This window comes from Triplophysa dalaica, chromosome 1 (assembly GCF_015846415.1).
Source record: "Triplophysa dalaica isolate WHDGS20190420 chromosome 1, ASM1584641v1, whole genome shotgun sequence".
Taxonomy (NCBI): Eukaryota; Metazoa; Chordata; class Actinopteri; order Cypriniformes; family Nemacheilidae; genus Triplophysa; species Triplophysa dalaica.
The window spans coordinates 4,954,890-4,978,332 of NC_079542.1; the positions used below are offsets into that span (position 1 = coordinate 4,954,890).

A 23,443-nucleotide genomic window follows, 5' to 3' on the forward strand; every position below is an offset into this window, starting at 1 on the left:
CTTTGCTGTGAACGCAAATGTGCCTTGTTTTCGCTGCCAAAGGATGATGATGTGAAGGATCAGTGGTTAAATTTGACTGTTGACTGTAAATAAAACTGTTGTCGTTCTACGTGTCATAGTATTGTACAAACTGTATCCCTTTATCGTTTAGTCATGCTAGCATTTTGCTAACGTGTCTCACATTAAAGTTTAGTTGTGGTCACGATCCGACTGTAGGAAGGAGTTTAGAGAAGCGAAAAATTTGAACAGCTTCAGAGGAATCGTTTAGGGATCTTTGAGAAATGGATAGATTCTTGAAGCATATTTTGAGAAATATCATAGTTTTTTTTACCTTTGATGCATTTGAACATGTTGTTGGGGACTCATCTGGACACATACAAAAACCTTTAAACCTGCTCTTCAAGAAAGTACTTCTAAATCAGCTTGTTGTGTATATAAAAGATGCCTGCCAACAAAATCTGTATCTTCCATTTAAACCTCTCCACCACCATGGTCCAAGACCAAATACGTTTTGAAATATGTCAGGGACAAGACTGGAGACCTGAAACAAATCTTGAATAGGCAACAGACAGAAGGTTGGTGAGAAGGAGACAACTGTTGGTGCGATTATTTGGAAATAGAAGAAATACAAAATAACTATCCATTGCCTTTGGTCTGGAGATCCCTGCAAGATTTCCCCAATGGGGAAAAGATGATCACGAGAATGGTTAAAGATCAGTCTAGAACTACATGGAAGAAGCTTGTTTATCATTTCAAGACAATTGGGACCACAATTAGCAAGCAAACCATTGATAACATCCTATGCCGCAATAGATTGAAATCCTGAAGTACCCGCAAGGTCCTCCTGCCCAAGAAGGCCCGCCTGGCTCATCTGAAGTTTGACAATGAACATCAAAATGATTCAGAAAAGGCTTTGGAGAAAGTGCCGTAAGACCAAAATTGACTCATGTTTTTGGAGGGAGAGAAATGTTGACTTGGACCCCAAGAACACCATTCCTACAGAGAAGCACAGTGTTGGAAACATTATGCTTTAGGGCTTTTTCTCTGCTTCCGGTACAGGATGACTTCACCACATTGAGGGGCTGAGGGACGGGCCCATGTACCAGGCAGGCAAACTTACAAAATCAACAGGGGATCAAATAAATATTTTGCTCACTGTTTATATTGTATTATACCAGATCCACGTGTAGTAGCCGTCTCAACGCAGTGTTACTTTTCTCACCAATTAATAAGTCCTTATCATTAAGGTTGTTAGGAAAGTAAGTTTCCCAAACACCAAGGCCATTATGAGAAATGTCTGGGCTGGTGTGGTCATCATGACACTCTCCAGGAGGTAAAGAAGATGAGGTGTCACCCGAGTGTTAAACAGTAGCTAATGGGGACCGTTCGTGAGGGTGGTCTTAAGCAAATGGGGCTGTCAGATGTTTTTTCTTCACCCCCTACCATCTTCTTGTAACCACACACAACTCATCCATGGCTCGTGTTGCATTGCTACAAAGCATTGTACAGTACCGCAGTCACAAAGCACTGTAGTACACTAATTTCTTCTAGACATCAATGAGATGAAATATAGAAGTGTTCCAGTGGGAAAGAGCATTGCATTGGTAGCCCAAAAGGTTGTGGATTTGAGTTCCTAATTAAATTAGTTTTTTATATAAAACGTTGTGTGTTTCTAAACACTGTGAGTAATGTTGCATGTTTGTGTATGTGTGTGTGTGTGTGTTGGTGTGTACAAGATTAGACACTTGTGGAATTCTCGAGTGTGTCAGAAAGAAACCGGAAGTAAGATGAAGACAGCATAAGGCCCGTTTCACATTTCGCGTCTTTTCCACGCGCATATTAGTTATTTCGGATCGAATCGGCGTCGCATCGAGATGAAAATAGTTCACCCTTTCGGAGTGCAGCACGCGCACCGCGGGTCATTTGGAGAGAGAAAGAGGCGCGGCTCACGTTTCAACACAGTTTTATATGCGAAATGTGAATCAGGCCTAACCTGTTTGGACACAAACTCAGATCCATATTGATAGGACAGCATCTTGCAGTTGATGGAGATTTGTGGGATGCACCAAGCTCCCGTTCACCCACATCCCAAAGATGCTCTATTGGGTTGAGATCTGGTGACTCTGGGGGTCATTTTAGTACAGTGAACTCATTGTCATGTTCAAGAAACCAATTTGAAATGATTCGAGCTTTGTGACATGGTGCATTATCCTGCTGGAAGTAGCCATCAGAGGATGGGTACATGGTGGTCATAAAGGGATGGACATGGTCAGAAACAATGCTCAGGTAGGCCGTGGCATTTAAACGATGCCCAATTGGCACTAAGGGGCCTAAAGTGTGCCAAGAAAACATACCCTACACCATTACACAACAACCATAATTGCATTAATGAGAAATTGAACAGGTGTTTCTAATAATCCTTTAGGTGAGTGTAAGTGTATCTATTTATGTATAGTGTATTATTTATGAATAGTGTATCTAACAAAAAACTATATATTTTAGAGAAAAATAAATTTATCTTTGCGCCAGTGATCCAGTGCAAAAAGTACTGTGGGCGACCCGAGTTCAAATCCCGGCTCGTGATCCTTTCCTGGCTACTGTACCCCTCTCTCTCATCCCATCATTTCCTGTCTCTTTGAATTGTACTATCTGGCAAAACATTATAAAAAATCACTTAATAAGTCAATATCATCCTTTTTACATTACATTTTACTAGATTTTTATCATACTTAGCGTATTCAAACTCATAAAATTATTTGTGAAATGTAGTGGAGTAAAACACATAAAATATGCTATATAATGTGATGAAGTAACTTTTGACAAAGTAAAATCGCTCTGATAACTTTCAGATACTTCTAGAGTCAAAATACTTAAGTAGATCTGTCGCACACCTAATAGTGAGCTAGGTAGGGTAGGTTGAAAACTAACTACATTCAAGGTATGTGATGCAGTATGCATATTGTGACATTAGCAATTAACAGCAGCGCTTCAGGCTTAAAACAGGGAGGGTCCCTTTCCACCTTAAAATGTCATGTTTCTAGATTAATTTGCATTAAAGTAACACGATACGAGAACAAAAAAGCTAGGCACAAAGCCACTACAGTTTTTTTTCTTAAATAAGCATGTTAAACACTGTATTTGTTGGAGTAACTTAATCTTTGTGGCATGAAATGGTGTTTTGGGGATAGAAAGTAAGACAATTTGCATGTCAGAATGATGCGTTTAATATGGACTATAAATGAGGTTACTTGATATTGGACAAGTCTGCAAATCTGGTTTCCTAGCAATCTTGCATGAAAAAGCATGCACGACTTAAAATAGCCAGCGGAGAGAGCCAATCATAATACTTTATTTTGAGAATGTAATTTTCTCATGCCTCGCCAGTAATTAACCTCGCTACAAAAAAGGTATTGGAAGCACCACACTTGCAAAGCTATAGCACAGTAAAGGAATGGCCATATGATAGCAAGTAGAACGAAACCGGGTGGATTCAACACTATCTGTGAATGCGGGCGTCTCGTTTTTGCGATCTTTCCTCTATTATTATTTAAAACTTCTTTAGCTTTTGCTGAATGGGAGGTTTTGTTCAGTGTTAATTCACTTCCAGAGCATTCTAAGCCTTCTGGGATCGCTTATAATGATGGTGGTCAGACACCTTGGCTGATAATTGACTGCAAGTGGTTTGACTTGTTTTCCAAAGGCCTAACAATGGAGACAAAGACCATTGAGGGGATAAAGAGAGAAGATCTGAATCCCGAAGCTCATTGCGTAGGCAAACGGACAGATTGTGCCCACCTGGGCCAAATTGTCTCCTTTTGACTGGTGCCAGACTAGAGACATTGTGTCGATTTTCGTCTTTTTATTTTCATTGTTCTAATAAATGTATTAGTAGTAGAGTTAAAGCTGACGTAAATGACTTTGTATAGACTGATATTTATGTTGAGGATAAGCTCTGGTTATAGGTCCTTTTGTTTTGTCATGACTGGTGCTTGTTTAGGGTAGTCAGTACGGACTTTAAACATTTTCTCATCAGGTGCTTTTTCACCAAAACTTGTCCATCAGGTTATCAGCTGTTTAGGAAAAGTGTTGTTGATATGAAAAGATCATGCAGAAAATGAACCCTGCCTTGGGGCAAAAGAAGGGTCTGTCTTTCCTTGAAGGCTACATGTGTACTCCTAAAACAGAGGTTTATACAACTTTAGTTTGATTCATAATAGAGTTAACATTAACCATATTGAATATAATGACATACGCTTACATTTAAACAAAAGAACATCTTCCTGGAATTTTTGGCTCTTTGAGTTTTTAGGAACTGGCAGATTCACGCGCTCATGTGGATGCTAATATTTTCCGAAAAGCCGTTTTTAAAATTTACAGTTAAACAAACATGTTGGGATGCAACTCTGTGCCTCAGTGACCTGAAGGTGGCCGATACTGATCTCTGTTCACAGTGGGCAATGTTCCACTATCTGGAATCTGATGGTGTACTTTTTTTACATCAAGGGTTATTTTTAATGGCCAGGCATGCGTCACCGTCTCCTGATGTGGCATCACTCTGTCGGCCCGTTGGCAGAGACACCTTAGTTAAACCAGGGGTCAAACCTACGGCCATGAAGTGTCTTCATGCTTTATACCACCATCACCCCACATCTTATTTATACTTGAAGATGAAACTTATACCGTGGCATTCGTTCATATTATATCAGTTTATTTGTCTCACCAGAGTTTCTGTTTCTTTCCCTCCCTCATTCAATTGTTAAATGTCTTTCTTCTTTCCTGAGTTGATACCCCCGGCTTTCATTATTACATATTCATCTCGCCAACACCGTTCAATTCAGTAACTCACAATGGCCATAACACAACAACTGCTTGCGGGCTCGTGGTGACATTCTCACTAGTGTGCTATATGCTGGGGGCAGGCTGAACCTACCCTCTCCTGACACCCACTTATGGCACCAACAGGTGGGCTTAGCAAAAGGGCACAGGAAGGAATGTTGCCTTTCAACTAAGGCAACCTTGTGACAGAGCACGGCCTTGGAAATTGTCAGATATATCAGCCAACCATTGTCCTGCCTTTACATAGTCACATAAATGGGTCAATGCAAAGGGGAAGTTTTAGGGAAGCAACTTCCCTTTGAGAAGAAATCACCGTTCTGAAATAAAAAAAGAGAGTGTGAGAAGCCTCCTTTGTCATTTTTTTTAGCAAATGACTGTCACTGTTCTTTGTCTTGTCGGGCTTGTTACAGCCTTTCCCTGCTAATTATGTTCGCACGGCCCATTCCAAAAGATGGTAAAAACAGCATGCTAATACCATACCGTGATAATAAACGAATATCCTCCGCCGGCCACAGAAATGAGTATGATTCATCATTTCATAGTGACTGAAGGAAAAAAAAAGAATTTATTCATTGGCTCGTGAGTCATATACAGCAACTGTACTCTTTCCTCAACCAGAAATAGCTAAGCTGCCAAAATACTGTCATAGAAAAGAGGACACCGTTTATGTGATACCTGCCTGAAATTGCAAGGATTTTTGTATTACTTTTTCTCTGTAAAAATTTTTGAAAGTTATACACTGTCTTAGAATGCAAGCATGTATAAGTTAAATTGTGTACGCTTTAAAAAAGTATTCTGAGGTGCCAGAAAATTACGATAAATACTGTAAAATAAAATACAGTTTTTTTCACGTAGAATTACATGTTTTTGTGTCTTGTTATTTGATGTTTTTTTAATTGTACTTGAAAGAACTGTAATTACAGTTTTTATAGTGTATTGTATGTAAAATGCTTATTTATTTAACATCAAATCAAAATCTAGATAAGAATATAATATAACAAAAATGACTCCTGAGGAAATTTCACATAGCTGTAAACCTAGAATGATGCATGACGAGTGTTTGGTATGTCCATGATTTCACTGTCTTGAGTTATGGAACAGTGAGTTCATTTTAAGTTTTCAATCCAATAGTAAAAACTGCATGTGCAAGGAAATAGAAGATGGGAACACATGTCACCGTATTGTATTAGGGTCAGCGTAAATAAAATAGTCTGTGAACTTTATTGCAAATCTAAAAACGGGCTAAATTACCTTTCAGCCATCCGAAGTATTAAAACCCCAACCTCTTCCATCACATGTTGTCATGTAACCCAGTAGTTTTAATTGCCAATCATTTCATACTCATACCCCTCTTGTCCTCTGGAAGGGCTTAATGTGCCTGTTTTCATTGCCTCGCTTAATAGTTGCAAGGCAAAGATCACTAAATAGAACAGCCACTCAAAGTGCTAGTATTTTTAAATGGGCTTTGAAGCTACCAGGATACTCTCATATAGGTTCTATTCTTCACAAGATTCTGTTCCCCACGGTTTTTAGACACCGTAGCAGAATAAGATGCCAGCTGGCTAGCACGTGATCCCGGCATGCCCAAAGCTCTGCTGGCCATGCAATGCAATGCACCCCCACAGCACCACGCCTTCACATATGCACCGAAACGTTTGGATGGAATGAATCTGTCAGTCTGCATGTGCAACGTGTCATCATGCTTCTTATGTGCATGCTATTCATTCATTTTTCCGAAGGACAGTGCACGCTTTTTACAGTTCGTATGATACGGATAGGACAAATCACCCCATGATCATGATTTTATATTCATATGTAGTCAATAGACCCAGCTCACATCCACTGGCATAGAATTTGTATGTCTGAATGAATCAAAAGACATTAGCATAAAAAGAGTTTAGTAAAGAAAACGACCCAAATCCGTAGATTGTTCTTTTATTCCCTTTTTGTGTCTTGTCACCATTCACTGAATCAGAACTATAGTCTGGATACATTTCGCTGGCTTTGCATTTACCATTCATATCAAAATGACTGAATAGGAGATTAACTTTAGAATCAAGCCTCTACGTAACCGGACTTCATCTGTCTTTCGACTATTATTTGATAGGACTTCTTGAATAGGGATGATTTCCCATCAGCTCTCTCTCCCACTTTATTTATTTAATCATGATGAGTTAAAGCACTTTTAAAGTGTACATTTTCTGCCTGAACTTTTCACCAGAAATTAGGTTATTTGATCCTTCTTCTTCAAAAGACGTGCAAGATGGCACGTTCACAGAATTCTAATAGTATCCTGTGCAGCTAAAACAAACCCCTTTAAATATCTTGCATTATGAATTATTTAAAGAACCATTGATGGTGTCTTGTGACGCGGAGCCATTATAAAGGGGGAGTTTAATTTTATGTTGCTAACTAATAGCTACATACTTATAGGGTGCAATAAAAATCCAATTACGTACAATACCTGTGCCATTAACCTAACGGTGTTAATATAGAAATCAGCAGGAATTAATAAACAAACGCAGTAGTGCCTTCCACATGTGGGCTTATTAAAAATGTGCCGTCATTATTTTTGTAGCACATCACTTTTGAATACAGTACATAGGGGGGCCTTTATGGAAAGAAAAAATAAAAACTGAAGTTTGGCCGTTTCTGATGAGCAGCCTGCATTTCCATAGGAATTTATAAGTTAAAGAAAGTTAGATGGTCCCCCAAAAATTTATTTTTTACTCATATCATACCAAATCTGTATGATAAAATATGTAGACATAAACTTGGTAAAAGTATTTAAACACCATAAAAAACAACAAAGTTTTTGAATGAAAACTTGCGGTGATATGGTTGTTTTATCTGATGAAAGCGAACGCAGTTATTGTCAAAAGCAGTTTTTCTAATATAAATGCAACTACAATGAAAAATGAATGCAAATGGAAAGTTCAGACCTCATTAAACAATCATTAAAAAACTGTCCTGATAAAATGTAGTGCCCCGATGAAATAGAAGTTCATCAAAAAGTATTCTGGTCCTGGTGAGGGTTGGCTGCCAAAAGCTGAGGGTGTCACGAGAGCCTGTGATGCCATGGAAGAGTAACATGGCATGACAGATTCTCCAAAAGATATGAAGCGTCTGACTACTAAATATAGCCCACACACGTAAGGTATTTTTTTTTCCACGCTGTCAAGGTATGATGACACTGTTTCCATATGCACAGACAAAGAGATATAACTTCCCTCCGGAGAAATGATGTGACCCCTTTTCACTTCACCTTTAAATTAGGGTTCCTCGCATCCAGAATATAGGATGCTATTCGTTTATCATGGCCGTTTAACATACTAATGCAAAATAAACATGCGGAAACATAAAATGAAATGTGGTGTTTTTCATTTATTCCAGTAAATAACAAGAAGCCCTGACCTAGTTAGTCCCTCACCAGCACATATACATAAACACTTTTCTCTCTAGATCTCTGGCACGGTGACTCACACACTCGCTATCTCTTTTCCCCTCACGCGCATAAACCCAACCACTGATGGCCTTTCACTAAAGAATTATTTATTTCCCTTCCCCCATCTTCTACGTTTTCAGACTTCCACCCGACTATCTCACGCATGCTGCGAGGTTGAGAAATCAGTTCTGAAACTAAGTATTCTGTTTCTCTTAATCCCTTAACCCCTACATCCCCCCTCCCCGTCTCCAGCCTGCACGGTCATGAAACCGATGTGATGAAAAAACATGCGGGCTATCTCTACCAGCCATTTTCAGCGGCATCGCGGCTATGTGGCCTGAGCCTCAGCACGTCGCTCGACCTCCGCTGTGAGAGGAGACTCGCCACAAATTACCTTGCTGCCTTTGTAGGTTATCAGCATCCACAACGATGACCTACCACACATCCCCCTCCCCGAAAAATCAACCCCAGAGTTTTGTTGTCCAAGCTCGGCTACATTGACTTCAATGGGGAAGAAGCACTTTTTCATATAGTGACGGACTGAATTAAATCAAAAGCAAAAACAGTCAACTTCGTTGCCGTCAACAGTCCATTTGATGCAACCGAAATTTCTTTGATGCCATCTAAATTTCATTGGATTCTTTTTAATCTAATTAAAAAAAAAAATAAGCTGTTGCCCATTTCATTGCCTGTCTCCAGGTGGAGGTGAACGAAGGGGATGTCATTTAGCTTACTCCAGGGCCCACCCATGAAAAAATGGGGCCTTGTGAAATTCAGCACCAGCCCTGACCACTCAAATTCCTATAACAGTATATCTGTGTGGTGATAAATGTCTCTGGCTGTATAAACCTGTCCCCATGGTCAGTTTTGGCTCGGCAATAGCACGTCCAGAGATTGATGGAAGCCCTATCGGCTCTGCTCTTTTATGCAAATGTATTATCACACCCCATGCCCCGAACTGGACTCCATCTGAGGTTTCGTCTAATGAAGCATTGTCGTAAAAGCCGTATGAGCCACGAGGCACGGGGGGAACATGACTTAATAAGTGGGCAAATAACTAAACTTGCAATTAGGAATACCCGACGAGTTACTGCGAGGAAAAGTGTCATTTAGTATGCAAATTACAACATAAGTAAGTGACCAGGAGTATAAGTGAATTAAAATGGAAATAGATGAAGAGATAAATGAATAAAACTGTTTTGTAAGTGAGTTTGTATGTAAATGGGTGCATGAGTTTGGAGGAGGGAGTAAATAAATAGCTTTGTATGTAAATTAATAAATGGACGACTTAAACTAAAGGAATGGGAAAGAGGCAGGAAGGGAGGACGAGAGAGACTAGTAAGTGAATGAGTAATGAGTGAGTGAATGAGTAAATGCTTATTGCATTTCAAAGCAGCGAGGGCTTTGGTCCGACCGCCAGAAAACACATCAGCTTTGAATTGCATAAAGCAGAACAAACTAGATTTGTACATCCACTGAAGAAAACGTCAGTGGTGTTTTTGGTCCAATGAAAACGTTCACTACGGGGAGGTTGGTTGCCTAGGTGTAAGAAAAAACGGTTGCTTATTGGCCCAGATCACAAGAACCCACCCTCAAGTCCCTCCTGCAATGTAAATCTGTTGGATTTTGTTGTCTATGGTTTCAACTGCCTGGTGAAAATCTGATAAATCCAGAAATAAATGTGATCTTTTACAAAATAATAGCGCATGCGTCCTCAATAACACTATCATTTATGTTTAAATATGCAATAAAGGTCATGCAATATTTCGTTTTTTGTTTGTTTACAGCAATATGAATGATGATATTTTTGCCTTAGCAAACACCACTTAAACTGACAGATTAAAAAAAGTGATTCCAGCAAACTATAAATGCTGGGTTGTTCCAACCTATTGTTGGTAAAATACGGACAAAGCCAATCAGTAGATTAGGTGTGGACCTATGCTGGGCTGTATCAACCCATGATAGGGCAGCAACAACCCAGCATCAGTTAGTTCATAACCCAACGATTTGTTTTCGTCCATGTTTTACCCAACATTGTGTTGAAACAACCGTTAGAGTTTATGCATTTGCTTGTGCATATTAATACATGGAAATTGTAATCATCATGTTCCATTAACAGTTATGCGGATGTCTCGCGTATCTCATACAAACATCCTCGGCATTTCTTCGAAAACGTTTCCGTTTGCTGGTCATTGTAACTGCTCTTGCATATCTCCGTTGTATCATCTTTCCTGGTGTCCAGATGATATGCCAATTACTCCCTAATTGCCTGCGTCATCTGGATGATAAATCCTGTTTACCGTACTGACAAGCCTGCCGGTGGTCTCTAGAGAGAATAAAGGGATGGACCTCCACAATGAGCGACTGTTTCTGGATAAAGCCGTTATGGTGCCAAGAACTGCAGCTGAAAAATTACTGAGCGAGTTTGGTTTAAAGCTGAGGGTCAGGTAAACAATTTCTGTTCTTTCACAATTCATTTGCAAGCAACTTTATGAAGCAGTTTTATTTATTTGTATTTTGTCTAACTTTGCACTACTAACATTTTCTTTTTCTTTTTAAAAGTGTACTGTTTTTGTACTTTACATTGCACACACCTAGCTGAAAACACCTCGCCAAATGTGTCTATTGAGCGTGTGAACATAGCGTTTTCTTTCATAGATCTCAGATCCGCTGTTAACCAACAAGAAAAGCGTTTACTAATTTAATTTGATTTTATTCATTTTTCCACACGTGTGGACATTTCTTTTTTCCAGTCATGCTGTCAGCTCAAAAAGTTCACTGAAAACTACAAGCACCGAATCAGCCAACCATCTCTACCTTAATTACATGGGAATTGTGGAGCGGGCACTTTACTGCATGACTGCTTTTGAGGCCAATTGGGCCACGACTCTCTCCTCTACCACTTTAAAGTACCAAACCATCCTCCGCAGACTTCATGTGTCACAACATTAGTAGCTTGCTTGATAGATATTTGTTAACCAAAGGCCTGGGAACCACTGTGTAGAACATTACTGAAGTCAAAGAAACCCCATCTCACCTTGGAAATGGTTCTTGTGGTTATCCATTCAGGGAAAATTTAATGAACATAAACCGCAGGCCCAGACAGTAATTCATACACTCATTCTGCATTCTCTTATGGTTAGCGTTTCTCACTTGAAAGCCCAGTTTTAGTGGTAAATATGAAATGAAACAGCTTAAGGATCGGAGGAGAATAATGAGAATATTAGCAAACAAAGTTTCATTATAGTTTTTGTATAATATTCAGATATTCCTCTCTTCTAAATGGTTACATTACTAAATTGTCCTGCAGGTATTTGATCTGTGAGGTTTATCTGTTCAGGTTGGTGCTATTTGGTTCATCATCTGTTGACTTCAGAATTCATAAATGGTTAATATCTTGATGGTTAATAATCATCCATTTTGTTTATGTTTCTTGTGACTTCTCTTTCTTCTTTTTAAGAAGCAAAGGATATTCATGAAAAGCAATCAACTGTTTTGTTTCCACCTTGAAACATAGGTATGCTACGACAGTTTGTGGGTGGTGTGGCATATAGGAGAAATTCTCTCTGTAAGGGGAAAAGAAAGATGATGATACAGTCTATTTTATGATTGTGTAAGGGCTTTCGGATTAGTTCCACCCCGTATGCAAGCCAACAGATCGCACGTTGGCTTTATCTTTCTGAAAATAATTAGGCTTGGGCAGTGCACGATAACATTTCTACCTGTGCACCTCCGTCCTCTTTCACCATTCCACGATACTGTTGAAACATGGAGTTTCTTGCAGGCGCGCCGCTCGAACAGTGACCTAATTCTTCCCGACCATGCCGCCACTGCTGAGAGAGTAAGAGAGGCAAACTCATCTTCTCACACAAAGGGAGTTTTAGTTCTAATCATACCAGGACTTCATAAGAACATTCGCTAATGCGTTTTTCATCCCGTCCATTTTAATGGCGATAGCAAGTGTGGCGTTTTCGGATGCCGGCGTTTCGATTGATTTAATTTCATTTATTTTGGACCGACGTCGAACTGTCCTTCACTTCCTGAAAAATCGAGCGAAAGTCTTAAAATAATCCAATCGTGTCATTCCCGAGCTTGTAAACAGGCTCTCGCCGGCACTCGTCTTTCTGCCAGACACGTGTTTTTCTCCATGCATCTTTCATGACTGCATAGTGATTCTAACATGCCTTAATAACAGACTCAGATGCAGGAGGCTTTTTCACATATGCTGTTCTGACAGCGAAGCGGAGCTCTTTTTTGCGTGACCGTGATATTTCTGTCCACAGGAGGCTTTGTTGTGTCAAGATTTCTCCCCGCAAAATATCGCCGGGTTTTCCTACTGAGCCCATACTCTTCTCTTGACTTATGTCCTTCGTGTGGATATGCTGTTGTGTTTCACCATTGTTATTTCCAATTTCATAGCTGAGCCCTGGCTAGCACGCCCCAGCCTTGCTATGCCATTTACTGCAATAATACACACCGGGCCCTCCAAGGTAGCAATCGGCCACACTCCAAACCTTCTGTGAAATGGCCGAATTCGTCAATAGAAAGGCTTTTGTTCTGATGGACTAGCCTGAATAGCTTTCTTTGATTCCTCTCTCAAGATGACTTCCTTTCAGAGGAACTGTGTTCCATTTGCTGCTATTATTTTGGGTTTTATTGTATCCGTGGTATGTTGTGTGGTGAGGTGATGCATTTTAAGTTAAGTGTATTTTAGAGGCTCTTATTTTCCTTCAAGTAGCTTTCATCTGGTTTTCTCAATTTGTGGGGGATGTCATTGATAAGACACGTAACTTTCTCAAGTGGAGTTTACGAATTGAGGCATGTGGTCGTCTGTTATTGATAATCCCAAATTACTGATTTCCGAAGTGTTTCCCGGATTGCCGGAAAAGATGTGTTCCCCAGTGCGTTCTTTTTCACTTCTCAGTGACTTCCATTCCACTTGCAGATATAAAGTCTAAATTATACATCTTTGAGTCTTTTGTTTATCCCGTTTAATTCTATCACTTCACTCACTGGTTTTGATGCCAGATTTTACTTTTTGAGTCCATCTCCGTTTTTTTCTGTTTCTTTTCAATGATGATTCATCTCCTGCCACCATTTCCAATATCCATCTGTGGCTAATTTCACTGGCAGTTATGAGGACTGAATTAAAAACAGTGCCATTGTGCAAAAACATGTCATATGTTTGTTTTGTTTGTTGTTTCCGTCTTCAAATCAAGTGCGAAACATTGTGGGAGTATTTCCCACAAAACTGCTTTGCAAATATAAGCACAGATGCCTTCAAACTGCAAGGTAAGCTCCTAGGGTTTGCCCCAAATCTGCCTCCAAGTCCATGTTAATAAATGTTTTACAGTGCTGGTGTGTACGCCCTTATCCACCATAGCTGTAATGTGCATTCCCGAGCTCAAGTGGAACTTACGTTTACAGACCAATGCTGTGTCTTTATAAATATGTCTTTTAACAGAGAGAGGGTCACTTTATTTTTTATATATTTACAAGATAAAACAAGAATAAAAGGTTGTGTTATTGATGAAGAATCCAATGTTTGAGGTTCTTATTACACTTAGAAGACCACCATGAACTGCTTGTGACAGGTTTGTAGGCTAGTTTTTTCTGAAAAAGAATATATATTTTGGAAAAGTTTATATATCAGTAAGTAAAAGAAAGGGAAAACAAGTCAAAAACCATTTGAAGGAAATGTTTAACTTGCTATTTCTTAATTGCCTTTAAGAGAATAATCGCATAATCTTTAAGGAGAGAGAGAATATTTGTTGTATTTCAATTGGCATCCATCTCTATGAAGTGGGCGGTCACGTGGTCGAGCTGCGTCGCGTTTTATTTTGACTATCTACAAACGTCGTGTTTTCTGTTTTCTGTAAGCGTGTTTGGTACACATGACTTGTTGACACTGTACACATGGGCGATGTTAAGGGTGGGCTTCCTGCCTCAATCCCCCACTATTTCAATAGCTTTCCCTTTAGGCTCACGTCAGGTATTTTTTGTCACGGTTAAAGTCATTCACTCCAACTGGCCTTTAAAATCCGACAGCAATGTTACGCGCAAACTTCACCGCTCACCTTTCCTCAGAAATGACGTAAAATCACGTCAGATCTTCTGAAGCCTCCTGGTTTGAATCGCACTTCAAAATCACAACGCGCGGTAGAAGTTTAAAATGACAACACTTTATTTAATATAAGCGTAAACGCACATCGCTCGACAGGTAAGCGTGCGTCCTGGGTGTATTGGTTCGAATTCATAATTTACTTTGCGCAGAGATCTGGGCCGAACTCCCAATATCCACTGACCCCAGAACAGCCCCTGACTGTACACCTCGTCGCTTACTGGGTTTGAGAGAGGGAGAAAATCCGCCTCGGAGCGTATTGCACATCATCTCAAACTGTTAGGACTCACTCTTAAGTCCATCATGTTGCTCGATTCGCGATGTTTCAATGTAGGAACGCATGACTTAACGAGTATGAAATGTGCAGGACGCGCCGAACAGCAGTGGTTAATGTGAAACTGCATTAAGTGAGCTCGGACCCCGTGTCAGTCTGGCGTATAGACGGCATAGTATTTCCACACACAGCACCTCCCCTCACACACACTGTTCTGTGAAATGTGAGCATTCGAGTAATGCCTCGGAGCTATCTATGTACATTCAAAGCATTCCGTGAACCGTCACAGTCTTCACGGCATATCGACCGCGTTCTCGTATAACCAACCCAAGTATCAGATATCATTTATTTACACTCTTTTCCGTTCGTAATGTTTGAAGATAAGCGACACCGGCGCAGACTTGTTTAATAAAGAGGCCTCCGGCGATTGTTTACTCCGGTGAACGAAAGTAATTAGGATTAAAAGCTTTTCTTAAGCGGCGCAAATATAATTGCATGATATTAAAAATACCAGCATATCTGATGGATGCGCTGATGGGTGAAAAGTCCCGAAAGAGTCGTCAAAATGTTCCACAGCACGTTCTGACCAATGCGTATCAGATTAGACTTTTAAACTTGCTTGTGCGCTTTTTTCCCATTGGGGTGTGCTGCTCTTTGCTTTTCTTTTTTTTAAAGAGGAGAACAAAGCATGTTGTTAACATGTAACCATATATGAAGGGTTATAAAACCCCACAGAAACAGGTTGCGCTTCACATCGTAGTCGTTGAAATAGGGGCACGCACGGAGAGGTGCGAGCGGTTTTATAGTTTGGAAAGATTTACTATGCGCGTGCCATACCCCGCCCTCTTTACAGCACGTCATTGGCGAGTAACGGCGAAGGGGAGTCACTCCCCTGCCTACTTTTAATAGCTTTGTCATGTGATGGAAAGCAGTTGTAAGACAGGTGCCCTCGGTTCATTGTCAGTGAGGGGCGCTTCCCTGTATGAGCGCGGTCCGGAGCAAGTGGATTTTGTCATTTTCCGCCTGTGATTTCTTATTTTGTTTTTTCGTAAACCGTCATTCAGGGGCTGGATGGCGTGGGACAGGTGTAACCAGGATTCGGTGTGGAGAGAACTAGAGGTGAGAACTTGAGATCCAGGGCTGGAGCGCATTCTGCGGAATGACGGAGCGCCTAAAACGTCAAAGTTACCGCTATGCGCGTTCGTCCGATCCTATAATCTGCGCGGAAGAATCGGGAACTCCGAATGCACGGGAATATACCGGGTTGTGAGAAAGTCTAATATTTGGGCAGAAATCATATATGCAATGGTTGATCTGGTTATAGCGCGTGATCTTCTCAAGCCGTGTCGGAGTTGAACAGTGACAGACGTGGAGAATCGTGTTGACATGCCGGTGGATGGAGCGCGCTCGCTCGCTGTAACGCAGGTGATGATGAGACAGGTATCTGCTCCAGTGAGTGTCTAGTCCCATTGCCGATGCGCAGGAATTACTAATATGTTCTCGCGTCAGGTATTGTACATTGAAACTTTTTATTTTAGACAGGGGCTATGTGCACGCTGTGCATGCGGAGCGCGTTTTGGAGGATACAGTATGCGCAGCATCTTATCATAGGAGCAAACAGTATAGGCTACACGGGTTTCAGATTGGAAACAACCTCGTTTACTTTTTATTTACCAAACCATTGTCCCAAAGAGCTTTTCTGACGGGCATTTAAAAAATACCCTTATCAATATTAGACAATAGTTGTAATATAGCTCTGCATGAAATTATTCGTTCTTGTGTGTTGCCTCAAGTTAACGTAAAGCATGTTTTAGTCATTTGTCGACGTTCAATGTAATGTGAGATATCTATCTATCTATCTATCTATCTATCTATCTATCTATCTATCTATCTATCTATCTATCTATCTATCTATCTATCTATCTATCTATCTATCTATCTATCTATCTATCTATCTATCTATCTATCTATCTATCTACCGTAGCCTACAGATGCACACGTAGCATTAGTTATTCATAAAGCAACGTCTTTATATTCGCTGGTTAAAACTTTTCTCTATTCGCATTATTCCCCAAAACATCGCTGCTCTGTAAGCACCCGTCTGGCTTGCATGCTTTGCATGTGTTGTATTGCTATACACGTTTTAATGTTAGTAAAATCTCTCGAAGCATAATTCCATGTACACACATCAGCAAATTGCTTTTCGGCTTTAATTCTACTCATATGTGCCATCGAGTAGCTCTGCGTGAGCTCGCGGTTAAGCCTGTCTTATTTTGGAGAGAAAAGCGACATGGACTTAGACCGCGCAGACGTTGCTTTCCATTTTATCAGGTGCGCTTTATCACTACCTTAGATGTGACCGGTTTCCATAGCTTGCCCGGCGACAACAGGATTTGTGTCATAAATAAACCCAAAGACATACAACCAGATACCATGCGATTCTGTTATATTGCTTCGTTTCTTTGACTGCTTGGACAGTGCATACATGCCCTAAACTGTCAGTAGATATCAATCGTCAAAGCGCGCACCAATGGAAACGCATTTCAAAGATTGTGCCAAAATATATTTTCCCTTTTCTCGACGCGTTTATTCACACAAACACCACTCCACAGCACCCTCCTCCGTCTGTCAAAACTCTGTACGCCTGTGCGCGTCGATAACTTTCTTCAGATTTTTTAGCCGACACTTTGTGTCTATGACAATATACACATTGATTTTAATGCAGTGGGAATATTCTTGCCCGGCGGAGGGCGTGGCTATCGCGCTCTTCCCTACGACGCCCCGCCCCGACTCCTCCGCAACCAATCACGGAATTGTATGTTTACTGGTTGATTATGTTCCTGTTTCCTAAACAGCTGATACAACGTAAACATCTGCTTGAGTAAAGTTACAGTAGGTTTTTGTCTGGCGGATTATAAATATTTAATAGTGGTTTTTGGGTATTTAAAAAAATGAGCTTAGAGATATATCGTTATCACAGTTGTGATACTTGTACAGTTAGTTGTTTTTTGTGTTAGCCACGTTCATTTAACATGCAGGTGCACATTTAGTCATTTTTAGCAGACGCTTTTACATTTACAGGTGCAGAGTTTTGAAGGATGGGGAATGCTCTGTTTTGTGTGTAAAGAAGGAAATGTTAATGAAATTAAAGTGGTTCAGTGTTTACCAAGGTACAGTTTTATTTTTTTTTCATGCTCAACTAGTTCTCTGGTTGAGGTTCAGCATTTCTTATTGTACGTTTTACTTGATATTTAAGACCTAAATAATGCTTACATGTGTACTATGTGTACCTTTTGTAACATTCTCTCGTCTTAAATGGCAGACTGCCTGAACTGACATATTGCTTCTTTCTGAATCTTTCTTTAATTTAAAATTGATCTAATGTGGATGTTATATAGAATATCAATGTCTCCTCTTCAAACATTTAGGTATTTGCAAAACACTGCTTATCGTGACATATCTATATGGTTGGTTGTTCTTATTGCTGGATTTTTCCTGAAGGCTTAATCTTGGAAATATATATTTGCAAACTTAAGGTCACTTGTTTCATCTTATCAACATAAACAAACGTTACAGCGCATGCGCACTTTTGGAAACCCAACTGAACTTCCGGTACAAATTCACAACAATAGAGTGCCTATAGATTATTTCTGAGAACAATCAAAAGAAACCGAGAAGAATCGTAATTTATCTAAGCTTGTTCCTCCAATATTTTTAATTTGGACTTCCCAACCGCTAGATGTCAATGTACCGTACAGATTGTTTGTTTAAATGCGACCGAACTACTGGACCCATTCAACAAATTGTTTATTTAATAAAATGAACATCAAAATTCAATGAATCGTTATTTAACAAAATTATTATAATGTAAAATGATAATATATATATATATATATATATATATATATATATATATATATATGCATTTATACAGATATTAACATAAATAAAATAAAATATAAATAGTTATATTATTAGATACTAGCCAAACACACACAGATGAAACGGTCTGTAAAGATGCATAATTAACACACATGTTCAACTCCTTTCTCTTCCAGTGTGCTGCCTTGGTTGGGGAAGACCAACCCCTTTGCCCTGACCTGCCTGAGCTTGATCTTTCTGAGCTGGATGTCAGTGACCTCGATGCAGATAGCTTCCTGGGTGGACTCAAGTGGTACAGCGACCAATCAGAAATAATTTCCAGTCAGTATGGGAATGAAGTGTCAAACTTCTTTGAGGTAAAGATGCTCATTTTGCTCTTTTATTATTTTTTATATGATTAATATTCTGTCTTTATCTCCTGTGAGCGTAGATATGCAGTCTTACATTTATTGTGAGTGTTGAATTTTTCAAAAGCTGTCAGCCAGTGCTGTTCATGAATTGTGTTTTACAAATTTAGAAGGTAGAAATAAGCATGCTTGGGGTGAGGTATTATGATAAGCACCCAACCTTTGTCCCTTGTTTAAGTTCAGCTGTTTTATCTTATATCAAAGCAGTCGTTCCTACAGCGCTGCACATTTCATCTCCCTTATCAGTTCAGCTTATAGATTTTGCCTAAGCAGTTGATGGTTTGAATCCGGTTTATAAAATAAGACAGGCATATAAAACGTTCGGCGCACTTGGCATCCAGTAAAGATTTGAGAACCTCTGGTCTACATATGCAACTTCTAAACCGGTTTGTCCCTGTTCAGTGTTGTCATGTTGAAATAAGGAAGAGCTAAATCTTGAAACCTGTAACACTTGCACTTCTCCGTCACTGACACAGAAAGCAAAGTCCATAGGAAAAGAACTGAGCTGGCTGAAACAAGGCAGGCAGAGCCAGGACTGGTTCATTATGTCTTATCTGAGCAGATAGAGAAGAGAAATGATAATGCCGCATTGCTCTGAGTGGTGGGAAATATAGTGCAGGGTCTTTCACAAGGGCACGTTTTGGTGTTTTGTGTCATGGTGTGAAAGGGGACGGTATTCTTGCACATTCCTAGAGGGTTATGTGAACCATTTACATGTATCATGTGGCGTTGAGACCCCTAAAGGTTGGAGAATCGTTTTAAGAGGTCCAGCAATTACAGAACAAGACACTGGATGAAAATATTATTGCATGTGGGTGCACGTGAATGACATGGGCACTGTCCACAGGTAAAGTGATAATGCTTTTACCAGCATTTACTTACCCCCATGTAGTATACAATCCATATGAACTTTTCTTAACCTGAAACACAAGGGATGCGAGGCACAAATTCCAAGCAGCTCTTTTCATGCAACTAAAGTAATGGTGATTTATAATGTCAAATAAGACATATTTAATATAGTATAAAGACAATTACAGTAATGCAGGGTTCGAATGACATGATGGTGAATAAACTTGTGAACGTCAACTTTAAACACAAGGTGGTGAAAGCAGTTCCTACAAGATCAGAGTTGGAACATGATGTGCCAATATGCATTTTTGATACTGGTTTATGTGGGTCAGCACACCGCCCAAGAGCAGAGTGAAGACAGGTTAATAAATGGCCAGCTCTTTTGCAAAGCTAGTTGGCAGAAGTTTTTCATCCTTCCTCCGCACTCATCTGAACAACTGGCAAGTTTTCTTGACCTGTCTGACTGCAGTATATTAACGGGTGGGCTGGCAACCCGTCAAACGGCCACCCAAAAACCAGGCCCCACACACGGATGACTAAAAGATGCTAAAATAGACAATTACTTTTATGTATTGATGAACCAGAATTGAGTATGTTTTAAATATATTCACACAAGCCACACGAACTTGAATTCACGCTTTTAAAGCTTTTCTTATCATTACGATTCATTATTTCTTGTCGTACGCTTTCTTGACATTTTGTACATGATGTTCCACTATTGTAGGGCCGTGCGGGGGATGCCGGCAGGCAGATGAAAATGAGCGATAACAGCGGACAGAGAAATGCTGCCTAGAGATTTCGCGTGACGTGACGGCTTTTGCCTTTTAGTGGCAGTTCAGTCCTACTTATCAAGTCCATTTCAGGGGCTAAAATGGTTCTCTGGAGGTGGGGGCCAACAGGCAGCCTGCTCTGCCCCTGAGAGAGGGCCTGACAGCCCAGTCAGCCTGTCACCGCCAGCTCTTCTCATGGGAACAGGGCCGTGGGGAAGTTGGAAGCACTCAGTCATGTTATACTATGGTTTGGGTCAAATAGATTTGCTCTTTTAGGCACCGGTCAAAGGTTATCTAGGGTTTATACATAAGTAGTGTGCCCTTTGCAGGACCTACATAAAATAATTAATAAAAACAAAAAAATTCATTTGGATGTTTTCCTTTCGTTTTCAAAGAATATCTCAAGCAATGTATGAGTCGGTAGCACTTAGTAGGCTATTTTAAGACACGTTGGTACTATGGCGTATACAGCCACGGAAAACATTAAGAGACCATTTTAAGTTTCTTTTTCTGAGTTTCTTTTTTATAGTTATGTGTTTGGGTAAAATGATAGGTTTTGTTTTATTCTGTGAACTACTAACAATTTTCCACTCAAATTTCAAATCAAAATAACGTTTCTATTGGCATTTATTTGCAGAAAATTAAAACTGGAGAAACATGTGAACATATTTTTTTTCAGACCTCTTTCAGAAATGCTGCAAAGAAAACAATTAATATTCGCTTTCAAGCAATACAACAGTAATATTTGCACATGTATTTAGGAAAAGATAAGAAATGTATTTTATACGGAAATCTTGATTTACAGTATATCACAGTTGTCTTGTCATGCTGTCAGTCTTTCAGATGACGGATGAAGATTTTGTCACTCCTGAGGTTTGATTTTATTGAAATTCAACTGACTCTGGACTGGAATGGCCAAAATACATCTAGAAATGCTGCTTACATGACCATTTGAAATGGTCTCTTTATTTTTCAATCGCTGTATTTGCTTTAGGCAATGCTGTTTTTTTCAACCCAGCGTTGGGTTGATAAGTCAAACCCAAGCGTTGGGTTAATTTAGCTCAGAATGTTTTTTATATTTGACCAAACAATTGCTTTAAACAACCCAGCATTGGTAACCCAATGGCTGGATATGTGCCTCTTCGACCCTAACGCTAGGTTAAAGTGTATGTTGACTATGGTATTTATCAAGGGTACTATTGTATGCACAATGAACCTAATTTGGAAAAAACTGGTTAGTTTACCTTTTGAATGAGCAGCACAATGAAAAAGTATAAAAGCTACACACTGATCATGATTTAAAATGTTAAATCGAGTAGTTCCGTGCAGCTCTGCCCTCATCTCCAGCAGCTCTGTGACCAAAACACGGTAAAGGGTACTTAAACAGAGCTTCGGGCTCAATACTAACTTTCCCACCTTGCTCTCTCATTGGAGCCTTCACGTGTAGCGTGGTAAACAGGTGATTCGAGTACAGCATGCTGACTTTTTGGATGGCCTTTAGCTCTGAATCCAGGCAGGAGTTCTCGCTGTTCTCTCTGCTGTACGGACGATGTGTGGAATGGAACGCTCCCTGACTCCAAGTGATTGCCGCAGCCTTTATTTTAAGGGCACTTGACACCTAGTCAAAATATCTTCCTGTTAAGGGCCGTACTGTATTAGGTCATCCAATAAGGGCTTTGCGGTGGGGTCGTGTGATGTTTATATCCAGACATGAAACCATTCTGCCAGCGAGTGTTTGGAATTACAACACGGTCGTGGGGTGAAAGCACTGGCTGTGCTCTGTAAGGTGAGCACGGCTAGTGATGACCGGCTAAAACTTTGACCAGACATTGACCTCCTCGCCAGCTGTTGGGCACGGGCCAAAGTAGGTGTTTGTGCGTGTACGTTGGGGGCTGGGAAGAGGACGTCTACGCGCCTGAGCGTCCCTGCAGATTAATCACTGAAATAAATCTCACACACACATACACACATGCATGTAAACAGGGGCCCGCTCGCTCTGTGCTTGTCTGGTAATTTGTAAATCTATCAAACAGCCGTCGCCGCCCGCTGAAACCCGGCAGGGAACAGTGATTGATAAAATTGCTCGGTTGCATTCCTGGATCAAATGTACATATCTCAGAAGACAGGAAAACACACTCATAAGCACATCCGCACAGAGGGACGTGCACACATAGCGGTAACGGTGGCTGCTGATGGCTTCGCATTTTTAATTTGCAAATATATGCTGACATTTGAAAACACACCATCAGTTTAGCGGCACCAGTTCAGCTGGGCCAAGCATATTATCATATTGTGCTGTATAATGTGATTTCCTCAAGTGAACACTTATGAAACGCGCACGCACGTATACACGCACAGACACACACTCGCTCGACACTTCAGCTTGTTTCCCCGGCTCGCCTCTTGAAGTGCAGATAGTTTGCATGTACTTTGGTGTCTGCCCACTCAAAATCAGGTAAATTGTTAGACTCCTATTGTCGTGTTTGTCATTTGTTGTTGTTAGACGCCACATAACATATTATTTAATCAAAGTGATTTTGTTGCTTAAGAATGAGTCACAATATGAATTATGTTGGGGTTTTATTGCCATTTTACAGGAATTGAAGGTGTGTGGTATGAGGGTCTGTGCTGTGCAATGGTAGAAAGATTTTGCTATATCATTTTGTTGCATATGTGTTTTTGTATTGTAGTTAGACAGGCCTGCTGTGAAAAAATCTCACAAGTGGTTTGAATGCCGGAATTCAATTTCTTTATGAGTCAAATGATGTCAAACTGAAATTATACCCGACAGCACAATTTATAAATACTTATATCCTGGATATTATACCTTTAGAATAAGTTTTACTTGATAAATAACCG

At 40.1% G+C, this 23,443-nt stretch overlaps 1 protein-coding gene across 7 annotated transcripts in view; it reads left to right on the top strand.

The window, feature by feature from the left end:
- The window catches only part of ppargc1a (peroxisome proliferator-activated receptor gamma, coactivator 1 alpha), a 267,178-nt gene that overhangs the window by 215,673 nt on the left and 28,062 nt on the right, over nucleotides 1-23,443 (top strand). For 3 of the 7 annotated variants that reach the window (XM_056749138.1, XM_056749172.1, XM_056749180.1), the window contains exons 1-2: nucleotides 15,615-15,795; nucleotides 18,735-18,914. In XM_056749138.1, the coding sequence (XP_056605116.1) occupies nucleotides 15,748-15,795; nucleotides 18,735-18,914 (228 nt within the window). In that variant the 5' untranslated portion in view covers nucleotides 15,615-15,747. The other 4 variants (XM_056749146.1, XM_056749154.1, XM_056749160.1 and 1 more) reach the window with 3 other exon arrangements.